Source organism: Sphaeramia orbicularis, chromosome 20 (genome assembly GCF_902148855.1).
Source record: "Sphaeramia orbicularis chromosome 20, fSphaOr1.1, whole genome shotgun sequence".
Taxonomy (NCBI): Eukaryota; Metazoa; Chordata; class Actinopteri; order Kurtiformes; family Apogonidae; genus Sphaeramia; species Sphaeramia orbicularis.
The window spans coordinates 33,993,500-34,013,097 of NC_043976.1; the positions used below are offsets into that span (position 1 = coordinate 33,993,500).

Below are 19,598 nucleotides of genomic sequence, written 5' to 3' on the forward strand. Positions count from 1 at the left end.
GAACAGCAAAGTTACAGTAATGGTATGAATTGCAGTTTATGAGATGATGCATGAGTGTCCACTGTGCTGGTTGATATGGAACTAAAACAACACAACCCATGAATATACAAGAGTAAAGCTGTAGAGTAACTGTCCACTGTAGTGACCACTATGCATGAAAGGGTTAAAAAAAAAATTTGATTATAGCAAGAACTTGATCACCTAAAGAGTAACTTTTCAGTGAGATATAAGAACTTATTTTTTAGACAATAGATCTTGAAAATCTTATTTCAAGAAATCTTACCAAGATCATTTTCACTTGCTCCATGGGCAGATTTTTTTTTTGCTTAATTCAAGATTTTATTTTATTTTATTTTATTTTATTTTCTTAATTCAAGCTAAAAAAAAAAAAAAATCTGCCAGTGGAACAAGTGAAAATTATCTTGGTAAAATTTCTTGAAATTAGATTTTCCAGATCTATTGTCTAGAAATCTGTTCTTATATCTGACTGAAAAGTTACTCTTTAGGTGATTATGTCTTATTTTAAGTGTGATGAAATATTTTGACTAGAAATTAGAAAAATACACTTGGTAAGATTTAGATTTTTGCAGTGTTTATACTGTTCAGTCCAACTCTAAGTCGAGGTTACTGTACATTTTGCATGGATTTCCAGAAAAGTTTTGAGTCCTCACCCACTTCAACTTCATCATACTTTTGCTGCTGGATGAAAACTGGTGTAGAAACACACTTTACTGTAAATAACTGGACTGGAATTGAGGCAGAGGAGAAGGATGACAAAATGAAGCAGGTGAAGAACAGCCAAGTCAATACAGTAGATCTAATGGATTGTAGAGAAAATGTACATGAATGCCTGTAATTGATAATACAAAAAAAAATATGATGGGAATACTACAGTATAATGCTCCATCTCATCAAGCAATGAGCTTACTGGTCATTAAACTGCGATAAAAGCTCAAAGTTTGACCAAACAAACAAACGTAGATACCGGTACAGTTCAGTCACCATTAAATAAATACATGTCACTGCCTCTTTATTGCATCTACAGTCAAAAAAGAGGAAGTTTCTGAATGTTGTACTGTCATTAAAGAGGAAGTCAATTTAACAACAGCCCCAATAAGTTGGCTAAAAAAGGAAGTACATGTTGGATTGGCATGAAAAAAAAAAATCACATAAAAGGGAATTAAGTGTTTCTGGGGATCTAATCAGCTAAAGTGTCCCACAATGTTGTGGAAGTCAAGTAGTTTCTTTTTATTCTTTTGATGTCTGGAGGTTTGAATATGAGAACTGGTAAACCCACCCATTTTCATTTCCTCATCTGAATCCTCAGAGTGTGGAGATAGTTCTGTCAAACTGAGTCTAAGCAGAGGATACTAACACACATAGACCTCCTGAGTCCAGTCATCGCTGGTGTGACATTGTAAGTACACTCAAAAAAATAATTAAGCCAAAATGTTGACTTTATGTATTTCAATTACATGTAAATTTTCCATGTAATTTTATTACATAAGTTTAATGTAAAGAGTTGCATTTAACACAATGTTTTCTCTATCATATTAAGTCAATATAAATAAATTAAATACCTTCAGTCCGATTTGCTTTAGTTAATGCAAACTTTTACATAAACTGTGTTTGACTGTGACGCTCAGTGTGATCTAGTTAATAAAGTTTACTTTATTTGTTTAGATTCACTTTATACTAAGCATATTCACATTATGTTTGACTTTTTCGGATAGATAAACTTTAAATTTCATATATTTCAGTTACATTTTACTTTAAAATATTACTTCATGTTTATTAGAGCCAAGAATAATTTTTTTGAGTGTATTATCAAACTTTATAATTAAGTAGTAGTGCAAATTTCAGGTTTGTACACTGCAGTTGATGGAATTTATTTGTCTCTTTTATTGGATTCTTAGGATTTGATTCTGCATTTTTTTTTGTCATCACTTGGAATCTACTTTGGTCTTTTGACTGGTTGTTTCCTAGAAGTGGGCACTGTGAGCAAACAGGGATAAAACAATGCTAACCGGACGAAGAAAACACTTCAACTTGATCATTTTCATTTGCTCGCTGCATGTGATTTTTGTTGCCCTTCCAGTCGCTGGATTTTCCCTAAAGGGATGCCGAATCAGCAGAGGTGTTGCCATATGTTCTGAAAGTGAGCTCACAGCAGTTCCTCATGATATCCCTCGAACGGTGAAAGGTATCGACTTGAAGAGGAACAAAATTTCAAAACTACAAGCGTCGGATTTCCGAGACTTTCCTGTTTTGACAGAGTTGAACCTGCAACAGAACAAGATTTCAGAGATAGGTAAAGGCACTTTTTCCAATCTGATTTCCCTGAAGACGTTGGTCCTGACTGCAAATAGACTTCATAAACTGGGAGATGACGTTTTTCATGGTTTGGGCAACCTCACAGAGCTGAGGATTAAGGCGAATCGCATCAAAATTGTGACGCCCACCACCTTCAAATCTTTGTCAAGCCTGAAGAGGTTGGACATATCTGACAACTATCTGCACCCCATTGCAAAAGTTTATGAAGTCATACAGCACATGCCACATCTACAACAGCTGAATATACAAAAAAATCAACTTGCCACTTTTTACTCTTACGTGCTAGCAAACCGCTCGATTGAACTGAAATCGCTTGATATTTCTCAAAATCCTATTGTAGTCTTTCGGATCACTGCAAATGTTTTTCCAAATCTCAAATCTTTAACCCTTGCCAATCTACAGAAGACAAAGCATAAATTGATATGGGATGTACGTAATAAGACAATGGTGGGTCAAGTCTCTACTCTTGACATTAGTGGGCTTAAGCACGCTCCTCTTGACATCATAACAAAATTGCTACAGAGCTTCAACTCGTCACTGAACACTCTGAGGATGAATCAAATACCACATGTGCCGGCACTAATCAGAATTTCCTGCACCATCCCGACATTGTCCAAACTACAGCTCCAACTAAACAAGCTCCGTGTTGTCAGATCAGATTTATTTCAGCTGTGCGTTAACATAGCAGAGATAGATCTGAATAAAAATGACATAGAATCCATTGATGACAACTCTTTCACATCACTCCCACGTCTAAGGATCGTAAGCCTGAGCACCAACAAACTTTTGTCTGTTCCGACAGCCACCAGGAACCTACCGAGGCTTTTGGAGTTGGATCTCAGCTCTAACAAAATCGACACGCTTAAATGTGATGATTTTGCCAATCTGACAAACCTACGAAAGCTCTACCTTCATCAGAACGAAATCTCTGCTCTAAAAGACTGTGTTTTCAGAGATTTGACGAGATTGGAAATTCTAAAGTTACAGAGCAATAAAATCTCCAAATTCAATAAGGCTTTTGAAAACACATTGCCCAATCTTAAAACACTGTATTTACACAGCAATGCACTGACTGCCATTAAAAATGGGGAATTTAGTGGCATGTGGTCCCTTCAGAACTTGTCATTACAGATTAATCACATAAAAACCCTTGAAAAGGAGTGTTTTAATGGACTGACAAACCTTACAGTTATTATTCTACAAACTAATGCTATTACTGCAGAAACATTAGCCAACAATAGCTTCAATCTTTTGAAGAATTTAAGAAGACTGGATTTGAGCAACAATCACATCCAGTTCAAAAACAGTTCACCTTTGGCTTCGCCACCATTTTCTCAGCTGTCTCATTTAAATACTTTGGCTTTAACCTCACAGCACAAAAGGTGCAAGGGTTATCTACCATCCAACCTCCTGCAAGGTTTGACAAATCTACTGGATTTGGACATTAGGAACATGCAACTTATATCGCTTCCCAAAGACCTCTTGAGTCATACACCTCGGCTGGAAAGACTGGACGTTAGCGCAAATGACATCAGTTATCTCTCATCGGATTTGTTTGCTCCCATTCCAAACCTTACAGGTCTCTACATATCCAACATAAGACTTTGGTCTTTGGGGTTCCTCAAACGGGCCAATCTTTCCAAGGTAGAGTTCTTACAAATGAGAAAGAATCAGTTCTCAGTTATCAGTGAAGATGTAATTAGGTCTCTACCAAGTCTTGTATATTTGGATCTTGAATGGAATAGTTTTACCTGTGACTGCGACAACAGCTGGTTCCTTAAGTGGGTGCAAGACAATAACCAGACACAGGTTTTTAATGCCTATGACTTCTTGTGCAACTATCCTGAAGACCTTCAAGGTATGAAACTCCTTGAACTTGACATCCAGTCTTGCTCAGTGGACACTGGCTTCATTTGCTTCACATGCACCACGTGTCTGATCATCCTGACTTTGGTAACATCCTTCACCTACCATTTCCTGAAAGGGCAACTTACCTACGCATACTACATCTTCTCGGCTTGGCTCTTTGACACAAAGAAAAGGAACAAGCAGGTTCCTAATCAGTATGATGCCTTTGTTTCCTACAACACCCTCGATGAGCCATGGGTCTGCAGAGAGCTTCTACCAAAACTGGAAGGAGAGCAAGGCTGGAGGTTGTGTCTGCACCATCGAGATTTCCAACCAGGTAAAAAAGAAGCAAAAAAAAAAAAACCTTTGAGACCTGCTATTAAAACTCTGCTTGGTGTATTCTTTAGCTTTGGTGGTAAAGTTTGTGTTGGGAATTTTATGCAGTGGAGCTAAAGTCAGTTTAATTATTTACTCCTTAGCGTGGCGTGGAAGAAGACTTAGACCAGTGTCTGGGTTAAAGTGATCTTTAACCCTCAGAGACCTAAACAGCAGCTGACAACCAAAACCATCTACTGAGCTAAAATGTTGAATAACTTCAGAACCACTAATCCTATCAATACATTCAATAATCAAGGTAAAATTCAGTTTTTCAGCTTTTCAGAAGTATCAGATATGACCCATTTGGATGTCCACAGGCTCCGTAGTGAACATGGAAACACCATCATATTCTGCAACATTTATTCACCAGGAAAACAAATGTAGTTTAACAGATGACAGTGGATATAGATGCTTCTTTTTATGTTCAGTTAATGATATATTTTGCTGAGAAAGTCACTTTTTCTTTTGTATTCTAATATTAAAAAAAAAAAAATTTGAATTTGCTTTGAGTATTTATGAACATCTACATAATCTGTAAATTAAATATGGGAAAATGCCTGACTTTCACTGAAAAAGGCAGAGAATAAGTTAATAAATGACAATAAATCACTTAAGGAAGATTAAATGTTGAGAACAATTCATCTAAAAGTCACCACAAAAATAATTCTAGGTTTAAAAGAGTTAATATGTTCAATAAAGTCAAACAACAACTAATCCCACCTATATGCTTTAAAAAGTCAATGTGTTTAAGTCCTAACATGGTGCAGCTTTGATTCATCATAATGTCTTAACTTCAGTCAAAAGATGGCTGTAACTTCCTCAGGAAAGATTAGATGTAGGCAGAAAGTAATTTGGAAATCTAAAATACTTGCATTCAACTTTCTATAAAAGGAAAGCAAATTTCCCAAAAGTTGTCTCAGAGTTACACAGTAAAACACTGCAATTTATAGCATATTTTTCTTAGTATCTTGTACATTCATCCGTTCTCAGAAAATGCAAAGTAGTGACTTTAAATGAACCAGATGAAACTTGTTGACTGATAATGAAACTTAGAAAAAAACCTGAATGGACTGGTATCAGTTATGTGCTATAAAAACTGTTCTTGGTCTCTGAGGGATAAAGAGGAACAACAAATATAATCTCAAAAGTGAAAGCTCAGTCTAAACTCGTGTAAAATACAAATAAACCCAGATTAGACTTCCTTCAATTTTACTTTCAATTGACTGAATGTTTCACCACAAAAACACTCCATGAACTCTTTTTATACACATGCCCTGCAAACCTTATTTATTGCATGTGTAAAAAATAACATGCATTTGTTTGCTATAAGATTTCATGCATGGCTGATTGCACAGTTCAGCATATGTGTTATCAGTTATCAGTAATATCTGCACATTATGTGTAATACAGGGATAAATATACTGAATGTATTACTAATTTGTCCAACCACATACATACATACTTTAGTAAACATCTTTTTTTTTTTTTTTTTTTTTTTTTAAATCTATGTTTAAAAATGTTATGTTATAAGCACCTTTATCAACATTATAACAAAGTAAAAAATAAAAATAATGTTTGCTGGTGGTAGTGGACAGAAATATTAAATACTGAAATAAACTGTTTCAAAAAATACAGAAAAGTAGCTCAAATGACTAAAGAAAAAAGAGTGTTATTCAAGAAATGTGAAAGAAAAAAATTAAGATTTGACATAATTAGATACAAATTAACTAATAAATGCCCGAAATGTTGAATGATATTTTATAATTTTATAATTTATAATTTATCGCAAAGAAGTAGACAATAAAAACTCACCCAGGTCTCTTTTGAGCCATGTATTAAAGAGTTGAACTTCATTTGGTATATTTTATATACATATTATGTGTGTTTGTGTTTTAAATAGTACACGTATCAGTAGTACGCAATATGACAGGGGATTTTAAATTATATTTTTATGAACATCAGTATTGGGGTTTTTTTATTGCTTATGCAGAAAATTGGCTTTTTGACTAATTCTGGCACATTTATGGCAATGTTGATTAAAGTGATCTGTCCCTGTCAAATAAAATAAAATAAAATAAAATAAAATTTTTTGGCTTAAACATGTCAGTACAGCAGCTTATTTTAACTTCAAATAAGATAAATAGGTTTGAGAAGTCAAAAGTTGCATTAATAATCACTAAAAACAAGATCAGACAAGATTTTACATGTAAATATAATATTACATAATAATAATGAAAGTGGCTATGTTCATTTTTGAGGATTAAAGGTAATCATTCAATCACTAGAGGGTGCTGTTTTTCATGTCTTGTAAATAGGCATGGCTTTAAATTCCTAATTTCAGTAGATGTAAAATACAATCTTTCAACAAGTTGTTGAAACATCTAAATTTGGTTTATTAATAAGGATGTTGAAGATGTGATAACCACAGTAAAAGTTATAAATATGCACTTTATTGGTGGAAAAATGATAAATATGTCCATGTATTGTATTCATTTTGTTCATGAGCCCTTGTTGTTGTGAATTAAGAAAAAAAATATAAATTAGTTTTGGTATAAGGTGTCTTTTATCTGCATTTCACCTCAGATTCAAGTGAAATATTATAAATAAAACCCATTCTATACTGTACTTGCACTTCCTCTTCTGCTTCACTATGTGTCACCATAGACCTTTTTGTACTGCGTCAATACAATACAACATCAACATGAGGAGCACAGTTTCATTTCTAACCCTTTTTTTCATCTTCCTCAGGTAGACCCATCATAGAAAATATCACAGATGCCATTTACGGAAGCAAGAAGACTATCTGTGTGATCAGCCGGAGATACCTGAACAGCGAATGGTGCTCCAGGGAGATGCAGGTGGCCAGGTAATGTATCAGCAGATGTTAACCTATGAACATCCACCAGGTCACTCGGTTTATGCTTGGCTTTAGGGTTAGAAGACTGTGTTTCAATCACATATTAAATACAGAAATGAGAAGATACTGTTTTTATACACCATGCATAATGCACTTTTAGTTCTTGCATTCTATCTCTGACTATCTCATCCACAACAGTTTGCTAATAAACATGATAACAGGTCTGATCACTGCAAATTTCACTTCACAGTCACATTGTACGCTTAAAGATGAAACAGTTTCAGTGCATATACTGAAGCAAATTACTACAATGTCAAATCAGAAAAAGTTGCTAAAAAACCCCAACTACTATTAAATTGTACTTTACCATGCATTTCATAGTAAACAACAATGAATCATATTTTGAAACGTTGCAAGTCAATATTAATTAATATTACAGAAAAAGTTACAGATTACAGCGAGAAATGAATTTAAATAATTGAATAAGAGTAGGACTTAACCCTGTAAAGCCTGAACCATTAAATTATTCACAGAAAATTCCAGTTCTTTGAAACTGGAGCCTTTACTGGTCCTTCTGAACAACCCCCCCATTTTTTTTTTTTTTTCCAAATATCAATTTCCATGTATGAATAACAATATTGTATCACATTTGATACATCAGGCCTCAATGCTCAAATATGATTATTTTGAACAAACAAAAACATAATATAACACAAACATGTCTAATTCCTTTTCAAAATTGTCAAAGTTCTGCCTCCTTCCTTATTAATAACAATCTTGTAATGTCACTGGAAAGGCCTCTGGTGAACGAATTCCTCCCCCTGGTGGATTATCTGTGTATTGCATGTATCTAATTACATACATTCCATTTTTCAAGAAAAAAACATATCACACCGATCATATAGTGGGCTTTAAAACTCATGTATCAAATATGATACGTTTGGCATTATAGAGTTAAAACAGGTGAAGATTTGGTACAGAAGCAGCATCCAGAAAAGGTGGTGATCCATTGTTATTAGAAAAATGGATCTACAGTAACAAACATATTGCAGCTGAAACATATTATTTGAATTACATTTGGGATTCATAAAGTATCTATCTATCTATCTATGGCAATTTCTCATAGACTGCAAGGGAAGCTCGGCTTCCCCTAAAATTAGGAAAATTAAGTGGTCAAATATGTACGGCTGTGTTGACATTTCAATGACTACAAATGTGCTGGACGCCAGGCTTCCACGTGCTGATTGGAGGATCAGTTGAAAGGCTGAATCCTGTTTGATTGACAGCTATTTTGAGAGGTACTCCTTTGCTTGACAGAGTTCAGTTTAATACCGTCACGCATTCTGCTGTGAAATTGAGAGAGAAACCACTACGAAATTACTTGTTCATTTCTTGCACTGTAAATAAAACACTCATTGTGATTCCTTGTTTCAATTTAACATAATTTAGCTTTCTTGTTTACTTGGTACAATAAGGTCACTGACCAATTTCTTAAAAAGGAATGGAGGGCCGAATTTATGTTTAAATAACGTTGCAATTTTTATTTATTTATTTTTTTTAATGTAAGCCGACAATGAGCTTCCTCTCTCTGAAAGACAAGCAGCCGCGACCTCTCTCTCTCTCTCTCTCTCTCTCTCTCTCTCTCTCTCTCTCTCTCTCTCTCTCTCTCTCTCTCTCTCTCTCTCTCTCTCTCTCTCTCTCTCTCTCTCTCTCTCTCTCTCTCTCTCTCTCTCTGTGCAGTAATTATCCAATGGAAGGATATGAACTGTTGGCAAGTGGGAACTTTATTGGGGAATTATCGGTCACTAATTTAGTGTGAGGTTGCTGGTTTTCCTTCTTTTTTTTTTTGCATACTGCTAAACATAAAACACTTTGACTTGGACATGTTTTAAAGTGGTAAATGTATGATAAATGTATAAAAAAAAAACTTATTAATGAAGATGTGACATCATAGAACTCTTGCGTTATAACATCCCCTCTCCTTCCTCCAGCTTCCGTCTGTTCGATGAGCAGAAGGATGTGCTGATCCTGGTGTTCCTGGAGGAGATCCCCACCTACCTGCTGTCTCCTTACTACCGCATGAGGAAGCTGCTGAAGAAGCAGACGTACCTGAGCTGGCCTCGAGCTGGCGAACACACCGAGGTGTTCTGGGAGAAACTACGGCAGGCTCTGATGACCGGAGAAGGTCCCGCTGATGAAAGACTCCAACTGGCGCTGGTTGACAGGCCATGATGGGAGGGAAATCCCATCCTTTCTAGAATGTATGGAGATAGTGTAAATCATTAGTCTCAGGTAGAGTAATCATGTTGCAGGTACCAGGTACTCTAGTTCTCTGTGTGTGTTTGGACTTGCTTTTTTTGCACTGTCGTCGAAACAGTTTAATGAAATGCATCATTTCCTTCACCCTCTTCGACTCGTAGACCAAGTTATGACTAAGTAACTTTCCATCTTGCAAAACTCAAGCATTTGAAGTTTCGTTTAATAACCATGACAACAAAAATATACAAAAACAAAAATTCATTGTCTTGAGTTCATGTCAACATGTAGGACAGTTTCACTTGATGAAGTCACACAGGACTACAGGGGTTGGACAAAATAATGGAAACACCTTAAAAAAAATCAACAAAATATAATTTAATATGGTGTAGGTCCGCCTTTTGCAGCAATTACAGCCTCAATTCTCTGAGGTATTGATTCATACAACTTGTGAATTGTTTCCAAAGGAATTTTAAGCCATTCTTCAGTTAGAATACCCTCCAACTCTTAGAGACGATGGCGGTGGAAATCGACGTCTTACTTGAATCTCTAAAACTGACCATAAATGCTCAATAATGTTGAGGTCTGGGGACTGTGCCGGCCATACAAGATGCTCAACTTCATGAGAATGTTCCTCATGCCATTCTTTAACAGTTCTAGCTGCATGGATTGGGGCATTATCATCTTGAGGTGAAGGTGTTTCCATTATTTTGTCCAACCACTGTAAATGTATTCCAAGTAAATACTTAGTATCTTCTGTGGAATAGAACAAGCTGAAACAGATTAGCATTAAATATGATACAATCTTCATGAAGGAACCCTTTGTTTGCAATATGATAATTTAATGGGTGGACATCTGGCAAAAATATGTGATAAGGATACAAGGTTAGAATGTTTCTCACTGTAACAATGATGTCATGTTTGTTGCTTTAAGCCAGTGGTTTCCAACCTTTTTAGACCCCATTTTAACATCACACATTTCTGGAGACCCCAGACATTCAAAACTGAGACATTTGTTTTTGCTAAAATTAATTGGGTTTTGATCATACCATAGTTTGGTATACTATGTTTCAAATAAATGTTAATTTTAGATGACATTTAGTCTATATAATGTATATTATTATGGACGGAGGCAGAAAAGCCAGGCTGAGATTGCTGCACAAAGTGAGAATTTTATTTTCTTTGGTCAGGATATGTACAGTCAGTCCAGCTTGGATTTACAAGGCTGACAATTAATACCAAAAAAGCAATAACTCAAACTATGAATGATGAAAGAGCTGCATCATCTTAAACCGACCATAATGAACATTTGACAGATAAACAGAACCACAGTGCTTCAGTTTCAGCTTCACAGTTTGTCATGCCTTTTATGAATTAGGATTGTTTCTGTCAACTCACCATATATTTTTTATTATTGTTTTTTTTTTTTTTAATCAATTACAAGAAATTTCAGGTGACCCCATTTGAATTCCAGGTGACCCCACGTGGGGTCCCGACCCCAAGGTTGAAAAACACTGCTTTAAGCTCTTATGTAAAGTCATAAAGCCAGTCTTGTTGCGTTTCTGTACAGTTTCATTGCATTGTTTGCTATTATCCAGATAATATACTGTTTTTCTATGGCACATACTAGTACTTTCTATTCTATTGTGTTGTCTTTGTTGTAGGACACCTACATATGCCAAATTGACAGTGTTGATTGTGCAAATGTTTTGACAAAATGTTCATTTATTATAAAAAAGTAAAACCCTCAACATTGGACCACATTTAACCCTTTATTGGGCAAGTGACTATTTTTGACAACAATGATCTCAGGTCCAATGTGGTCTGCAGGGTCTGTAAGGTCCACTTCTGCATGAACAGTGAGTGTACCTGCTTTGTTAGGTACTATGAAGTAATGGTACTAATGTAAGGAATGATGTTCAAAGGGATAATGTGGATGTGTACAGGGGTCTGGATCAGCACTTATGGTGTTGTAATGTTCTAAAAGTGACGTTCTTTTCACCATACATGTGTTTTTCTTGTATTTTTTTGTATATCCACTTCAAGGAACTAAATATGGTAACTTCATTACCCTTGATTTTCTACATAATAAAATTGCTGTAAAATTTTCACAAAAGTAATAAAGCCTTGTTATGTCCTCCAATAACACACTAAGGTTGAAATTTTGATTTTCACAGTATTTCTATGTCCTATAAAGGGTTAAGCTTTGATTCCAACACATATTCTTCATGACATGATGTCAAAAAAATCATACAATGTCACAGCATTTATTTCCACTCATAGTTGCATTCTCTGGACCTGCTGCTGTGGTCCTGCCTCTCTCCTGCCTTCATTGTCATCACTCACTTATCCATATAGTCATGATAATGTTTATTATATAGTTCCATAGATGGTAGAGGTTTCTATTATTTGTACTAACTGTTGTAATAATAGTATATCCACTGTTAGTACTTGTATTTGTAGTCATAGTATTAACAGTCATGGACCTTTGTTCTGGTTTCTAGTAATTATACTAACACCAGCTGATCTACTTTTGTCAGTTCTAGTTCAGTTATCTGTGCATCAACTGCATCCATGTGTCTCCTCCGACTTCCCCCCTTCTCCCCCTCTCCCCCAGTCTCTCTCCATCTCTGTTGCTCTCTCTTTTCTCCTCCTTTACCCTCTCCCTTTAACCCCAACTGGTCAAGGCAGATGTCCATCCTCCAGGAGTCTGGGTCTGCTCCAAGTTTCTGCTGTTAAAGGGAAGTTTTTCCTTCCACTGTCACCAGTCACAAGTGTTTGCTCCTGGAAGATTCTGTTGGGTTTCTGTAAACTGGCTTAGAGTCTGGTTTCGACCAACTCGACATGTAAAGTGTCATGAGATAACTTTTGTTATGATTTGGCGCTGTATAAATAAAATTTGATTTGATTCATTTCTCACCAAGCTCTTGTTTTGATGATGGTGGGTCAGACCGATGAGCGAAGTCTTTTCAATCACATCCTGAAGATCCTCAGTGGGGTACAGGTCTGGACTCTGCAGTGACTAATCCAAGTGGGAAAATGATGTCTCATGCTTCCCGAACCACTCTTTCACAATCTGATCCTGATGAATCCTGGTACTGTCTTTTCGGATTAGGTCTGTGTCATCAGCGTAGAAAAAAATCCACTAATAGAATTATCTAGTCCCTCAGTATAGTCAGATTCAGGTGACCTAATTTTTTGGACACATTACGTTGCAAACCTAGACCTGACCACAGATCACAACACTGCCCCTATAGGCTTTTATTGTAGGTGCTTGGCATGATGAGTAATTACACTTTATCCACCGCTCTTAATGACTATGGAACAGGGTCAATCTGGACTCATCAGACCACATGACCATTTTCCATTGAAACGGTTTTAATAGTCATTTGTGGCATTTTTTTTGCCTTAATAATAAGTGGTTTTCTTAAGGCTACACAGGCTAATCTCTTGAATTTTCCTCACATTGTGTTTGCATACATGCTCTTATTACCGCCACCAAGGAGGTTATGTTTTTGTCAGCGTTGGTCTGTTTGTCTGTCTGTGTGCAAGATAAATCAAAAGTTATGGACGGATTTGGATGAAAATTTAAGGAAATGTTGATACTGGCACAAGGAAAAAATGATTAAATTTTTGTGGTGGGGGGCCACTGATCTGCCTTGGCGGAGGTCTGCGCTCTACGAGTGCTTTTCTAGAAAACACAGCACAGACCTCCGCCAAGGCAGATCAGTGGCCCCACCCCCACCCCCGATCACCACCAAAATTTAATAATTTGTTCCTTGTCCCAGTATCATCATTTCCTGAAATTTTCATCCAAATCCAAGGCACTGATCTGCCTTGGCGGAGGTCTGCGCTCTCCGAGTGCTTCTAGTTTTTACTATTAAACATAGCAGTAAGTTCTAAAGTTTAGTTTTTACAATGATATTCCACCAAACATGTTCTCTGATCATTCCCTGTTTTTTTTAAAAAAACATTTATTTCTTGAAGATGATGCCTCACCTTTCTGTTTCTAGGTTTTAATGGGTTGGAAAGGTTTTTTTTTTTTTTCTTTTCTCTTTTTATTGGTATTTTCCATGGTTCATATATTTATTCACATAGCAATTCACCATTGTCATCCATTCATCTGAAATTACAATTGAATCTCACAGCGATACATCTTCTGTGACTGCTCAGAAAATACAAATAAGGATGATCAGTCCTCCTTCAGCAATACCAAAGATGTAATTTTTTACAATACACAATTAATAATTACACTCCCTAGAACGGGAATGCGTGTTGGACAGTATTTGACCCAGTTTTAGTCATTTCAGCATCTCCTCAGTTCTTTGCTTAATGCAGGAGTTCATGCTTGCTTGAGTTCATTTCATTTTATCCTTGAACATGGGAGAACATGTAGGAGAGTTTCAGGTTGATAACGTCATACAAATTCAATTGCATTCCAAAACATTACTGCACATTTACTGTAATCTTTGATGGAGCTGGAACGAGTTGAAACAGATTTGGTGTGTGTCATCAGTGAAGAAAAAAATCCACTGATGTTCAGACCCGGTCATTCAGGTCAATTAAAGTTCAGCTAAACTCATTTTAATGACACATAACGTTCTGAACCTAGACCTGACTCACTGAATCAACCCCAGATTACTACACTGTCCCCACAGGGTTGTACTGTAGGCACTAGGCATGATGGGTAATCACTTCTTCTGCCTCTCTTCTGACACTGATGGGCTCATCGCTTATCAACAGGGTCAATCTGGACTCGTCAGACCAGTACAGTCTAGTCTTTATGCTCTATAGTAAATTGTAGTCTGTGGTGGTGGTTTTCTTAACCCATAAAGACCCAAACAGCCACTGGCAACCAAAATCATCTACTGATCTAAAATGTTTAATAACTTCTGAGTAGAGATGTAATGATATGAAAATTTCATATCACGGTTATTGTGACCAAAATTGTCACGGTTATCATTATTATCACGGTATTATTGAAATTGTGCTCAAAATGTTCAAAAAGTACTGATACACACACTGAAATAATTTAACCAAATTGTATTTATAAAAAAAAAAAAAAAAACAAGAACAAAAAACAAATAAACTAATTGGCACAATGCACTTTCTCCTGGCAGAAACATCAAAATATTAACCCTTAGGGGTCTGAGCCTATTTTGGTCGTTTTTCAGTACTTTTGATTTTTCGGTTTTTCAGTACTTTTGATTTTGATTTTATATACTATATAAACAAATGTTTATACTATATCAATGTTTGGTACGTTTTTTTCAGCACAGCTTCATATATATCATCTGTCTATTATTTTTTTGACTTTAACCTACTATAAAAACATACGCCAGAAAACACAAAAAAATATATAAAATCCCACTTGAAAAATGTATATACTTTATTGCATAAATAACACACAGATGCTTAACAAACCTTTTCAAAGACTTTAAAAGTGAATTTTGGTTCCAAATATTAGGTATATAAAATTAAAATCGTAATAAATTAAAACTATACTCAAATATTTGACTGAAAAGCATAGCTTTACAAAGGCATTTTCTCCCCTAAAAGTGTGGTAGTCAAACATGGTTATCATGATAATTAGAATTCAAACGGTAATACCAACCGTTTGCAATTTTACCGCGGTTTATCGTTGTACCGGTAATCGTTACATCCCTACTTCTGAGTCACTAAAGCTAATAATACATGTAAATAATTGGTGTGAAATTCAATTTATCGTCTTTAAATGGTCATCAGATATGACCCATTTGGACGTACAGAGGCTCCGTAGTTACCGTGGAAACACCGTCATCTTCAACAACATTGATTCACCAGTAAAACCCATGGAGTTGGATCAATGACAGTGGATGGACACACTTGTATTTACATTCAGTTATTGATATCTTTGCTGAAGAACTCACATTTTCTTCAGTTTTCTCTCTTTTTCATATACTAAACCTCAACTTTAAACTGAGCTTTTTATGAACATCTACATGATCAGTGAATTAAATATAGGAAAATGTATGATTTTCACTGAAAAAAATGCAAAATACAGAGGATAATTCTATAATGAATAGTAATAAATCACTTAAGAAAGGTTAACCTGCAGACCACAGTTTGTGTGACTGCAAAACTGTGTCTCAGGAAAGGTCCTGTGCTGCACTGGAGTGCCGCAAGGAGCTGTACTGTCCCCCTTCCTCTTCACACTGTTTACATTAGATTTCCAGCACAACTCAGACAGCTAACTGTACTTTTCTTTTTTTCTTTTGTTCAGACAAGGTATAGTTTTTAGATGTTACTTGCTTGACAGTTTCGACTGTGACTCCAGTATTCCTCAGAAGCAGGACTCACAGTCGAAACTGTCAAGCAGGTAACATCTAAAAACTATACCTTGTCTGAACAAAAGAACAAAAGAAAAGTGTAATTACATCAACAGTAGACAAAATGAATGTCATTAGCCTAACTCAGACAGCTGCTTTCTTCAGAAATTTTCTGATGGCTCAGCAATTGTCGGTTGTATTTGGGGGGGGGGGGGGGGGTCACAGGGGCCTGGTCAGGGACTTTTTGGACTGGTGTGACCTCAACCACCTTCAGCTCAACATTTCCAAGACCAAGGAAATAGTTTGGATTTTAGGAGGAAGTCATAAAACTGGTGCCAGTCACCATTCACAACACAGAGGTGGAAGTTGTCTCCAGTTACAGGTACCTGGGAGTCCAGCTGGACAACAAGTTGGACTGGTCCTGTCACATGGAGACTCTGCACAGGAAGGGGCAAAGCAGACTTTATTTCCTGGGGAGATTTAGGTCGTTTAAGATCTCCAAGCCTCTTCTGTGCAGCTTCTACCAGACTGTGGTGGCTGGTGTCCTGTTCTTTGGTGTGGTGTGCTGGGAAGAGGGAGCTCACATTTCAGACAGAAACAGACTGAACCACTGACTCCATCATTGGGACTGAACTGGACACAGTTCAGCAGGTGGCTGGGGCGAGAATGATCAGGAAGCTGAACTCTATTTTAAGTTGTGCATCTCACCCACTTCACCACCTTGAGGTGTTCAGGGAAATCACCTTCAGCCACAGACTGATTCCTCCTCGGTCCAGGACCGAACGCAGCAGGAGGTCCTTCCTGCCAGCTGTCATTAGAATTTTTAATATTGTTGAGCGATAAATTATTGTTGCTTACAGGTGTTTTATCCTAGTATTTTACCTTTCTTTTATTGTACATCAGAGGTCTCAAACTCATTTTCTTTCAGGGGCCACATTCAGCCCGATTTGATCTCGAGTGAGCCAGACCAGTAAAATAATAACAGAATAACCTATAAACAATGACACCTCCAAATTTTTGTCTTTATTTTAGTGCAAAAAAAAAAACAAAACACACCATTAAATTATGAAAATACTTACTTTTATAAACTATGTGAATAACCTGAAAAAACTGAAATTTCTTAAGAAAAGTAAGTGTAACTTTAACAATATCATGCCTCAATTTATCATTTATACATGTGCATTATTGATCAGATCAAAAACAACACTAAACACTGAGTAACAGTTAGAAAACTGTTAAAACTGTGTGTAGTTTTCTTTAGATATTTCAGGTAGTTCATATTTGTTCAGGTTATTCACATTTTATTGCTACAGGATAATTTGTAAATATAAATATTTTCATAATTTAATGTTATTTTTTGCACTAAAACAAAGAAAAAATTCAAAGTTAATTCAAGATTTTTTGCTAATTTTGAGAATTTTTTTTACTTAATTGAGGATTTTTTTGCTTAGTTCAAGATTTTTTTCTTAATTCAAGCTCTTTTTTTTTTGCTTAATTCAATTCAAGACTGGAATTTTTGCACTTGGCAAAAACATCCCACGGGCCAGATTGGAACCTTTGTAGGGCCGCATTTGGCCCTGGGCCGCATGTTTGAGACCCCTGTTGTACATACTATACATTTTATATTAGGGCTGTGCAATTAATCGAAATTCAATTATGATTTTGATTATTACACGCAACTATTACAAAAATTATGCAATCGAGAAAAAAACGATTATTAATTTTGAGTTGTTTAATTCACGCGTACGCAAGCTCCCATGAGCTGCTCTGCCCCGCCCCCCCTCTAAGCTACTGCTGCCTGCTAGCCGGCCGGTCCACCCAAAGAGGACAGTTGTACCTAGCGGTCTGGAAAAACGGCAAGAGAATCACAGCAGAAGTGCTTGGTAAACAAAAAAGGCAAGTCAAATTCAATTGTATGGAATCACTTTGGGTTTGATAAAGAGCAAAAACCCATTACGTGCAAAAAGTGTTTCGTAGTTGCGTCCGCACCGACCGGTAACACAGCAAACCTTTTTAACCATCTAAAGTTTAACCACCGTGACCTTTATCATAATCTTATGAAAAACTAAAACACATAAAAAAAAAGTCCGTCTACAACTTCGTCCGCAATGCATTCTTCAGTCTCCGAATCTCTTTACGCTGCAACTCCTGTATTAACCTAACTGAAACCTCACGGCACGTCACTGAATTTACTATGTTTCATACTACACTGAACATACTTGAATTTATAATTTGCACTTTACGTGAGTTTTTTTTTATTGCTCCAGTTCTATGGCAAGTCTAGAGCAGTTTAATTCCAGTGCACTATTTGTTTACAGAAGGAAACATACTTGAATTTACAGTACACTTATTTGCATTCAAAGATTTTTTTGTTTTGTACAAAAGTGAACATACTTTGTTTTAATGGTTAAAAGCTTTATTTATATTTAAAGAGTATATCTTACATTGTTTTGCAAGAAAAAAATAAACAACTTTAAGGTTAACAAATAATCGTTTTTAATAATGGTGATTTCAATTATTGCTAAAATAATCGTGATTTTTTTTTTTTTCTATAATCGAGCAGCCCTATTTTATATATCTTTTCTTTTATTTATCATTTCTTACAGTGTGTTTTTACTGTTGTTGTAACCAAATAATTTCATGCAAAGGATCAATAAAATATCTATCTATGGAGAAACATTCATTTGGGAAGTACCACAAAAGTAGCTAGAGTTTAATTTCAGAGCTGATATCTATCCATTTTCCATGTTTTCTTGATAATAACCAAAATCACTTCAGTTCTTACATCAATATCTATGGCATTGTACTGACAAAAACAGTGCTTTTAGACATTCCATGTTTTCTTTTCTGTCTGTTTTAGTCACATGATACACATAGGAGTTAGCACTTGATTGCATAACCATTGTTTTTGAAGACTTTTGATGGTCTAATAAAATTTTCCATGACTGTATCAGTGAGCTCTAATGCTTATTTTTTACAATCTGATTTCACTAAACATGGTTCATGATTTTTTCTGACCACATTTGTTTCTCAAACATGACACCTCACCACTATGATTCCAGGGTTTAATAATGCTATGGACAGTTTTTAATCCAGTTTTAGTCATTTATTTTGCTTGATGAAGGCCAATAATCTGACCCTTCTGCGTTACATCTTTTAAAAGACCACAGAATCATCTACTCACATGGTTATTTAAGAAAAGAGAAGCAATTTACTGCATCAGTTAAGGATTACGAACCTGTTGTGGCCAAAACATATCAATCACTGTCATATTTTTTGGCCAGGCTGTGCATAATAAATTGCGTTTGTACTCATTTTTCAGTTAAATGAACATAATGACTTTTACATTATGGTGTGTTGCTTTTATATATGCCATTATTTCACAAGCTCTCTGTGTGGAATTGGCTTTAAAATCATTACACAGACAATTTTTTTATTCTTAACATCATTCTTTTAATAGAGTCTTTGATCAAATAATTTACAGTTAAAATATTACCATTTTGTGAACACAGCGTTTCATACTCCATTATCTGACCACAAATGTCAGTAAACATTAACCAACATATAACTCCGAACATTTTGCAAGCACTTTTTAAAGCAATGCTTTTTAAAAATGA

At 35.8% G+C, this 19,598-nt stretch overlaps 1 protein-coding gene across 1 annotated transcript; it reads left to right on the forward strand.

Moving 5' to 3' along the window:
• The first annotated feature begins 1,360 nt into the window (after positions 1-1,360).
• On the forward strand, positions 1,361-10,072 carry LOC115411748 (toll-like receptor 13). Its single transcript, XM_030123973.1, has 4 exons — positions 1,361-1,417; positions 1,917-4,519; positions 7,309-7,426; positions 9,409-10,072. The coding sequence occupies exons 2-4, from the start codon at positions 2,020-2,022 to the stop codon at positions 9,647-9,649; spliced, it is 2,859 nt and encodes a 952-aa protein (XP_029979833.1). The 5' UTR covers positions 1,361-1,417; positions 1,917-2,019; the 3' UTR covers positions 9,650-10,072.
• The last annotated feature ends 9,526 nt before the right edge of the window (positions 10,073-19,598 follow it).

Coding starts and splice junctions, on each gene's coding strand:
- LOC115411748 (XM_030123973.1), top strand. CDS start 2,020: ATGCTAACCGGACGAAGAAAACACTTCAACTTGATCATTTTCATTTGC. Junction 4,520..7,308: donor CCATCGAGATTTCCAACCAG/GTAAAAAAGAAG, acceptor CATCTTCCTCAG/GTAGACCCATCATAGAAAAT. Junction 7,427..9,408: donor AGGGAGATGCAGGTGGCCAG/GTAATGTATCAG, acceptor TCCTTCCTCCAG/CTTCCGTCTGTTCGATGAGC.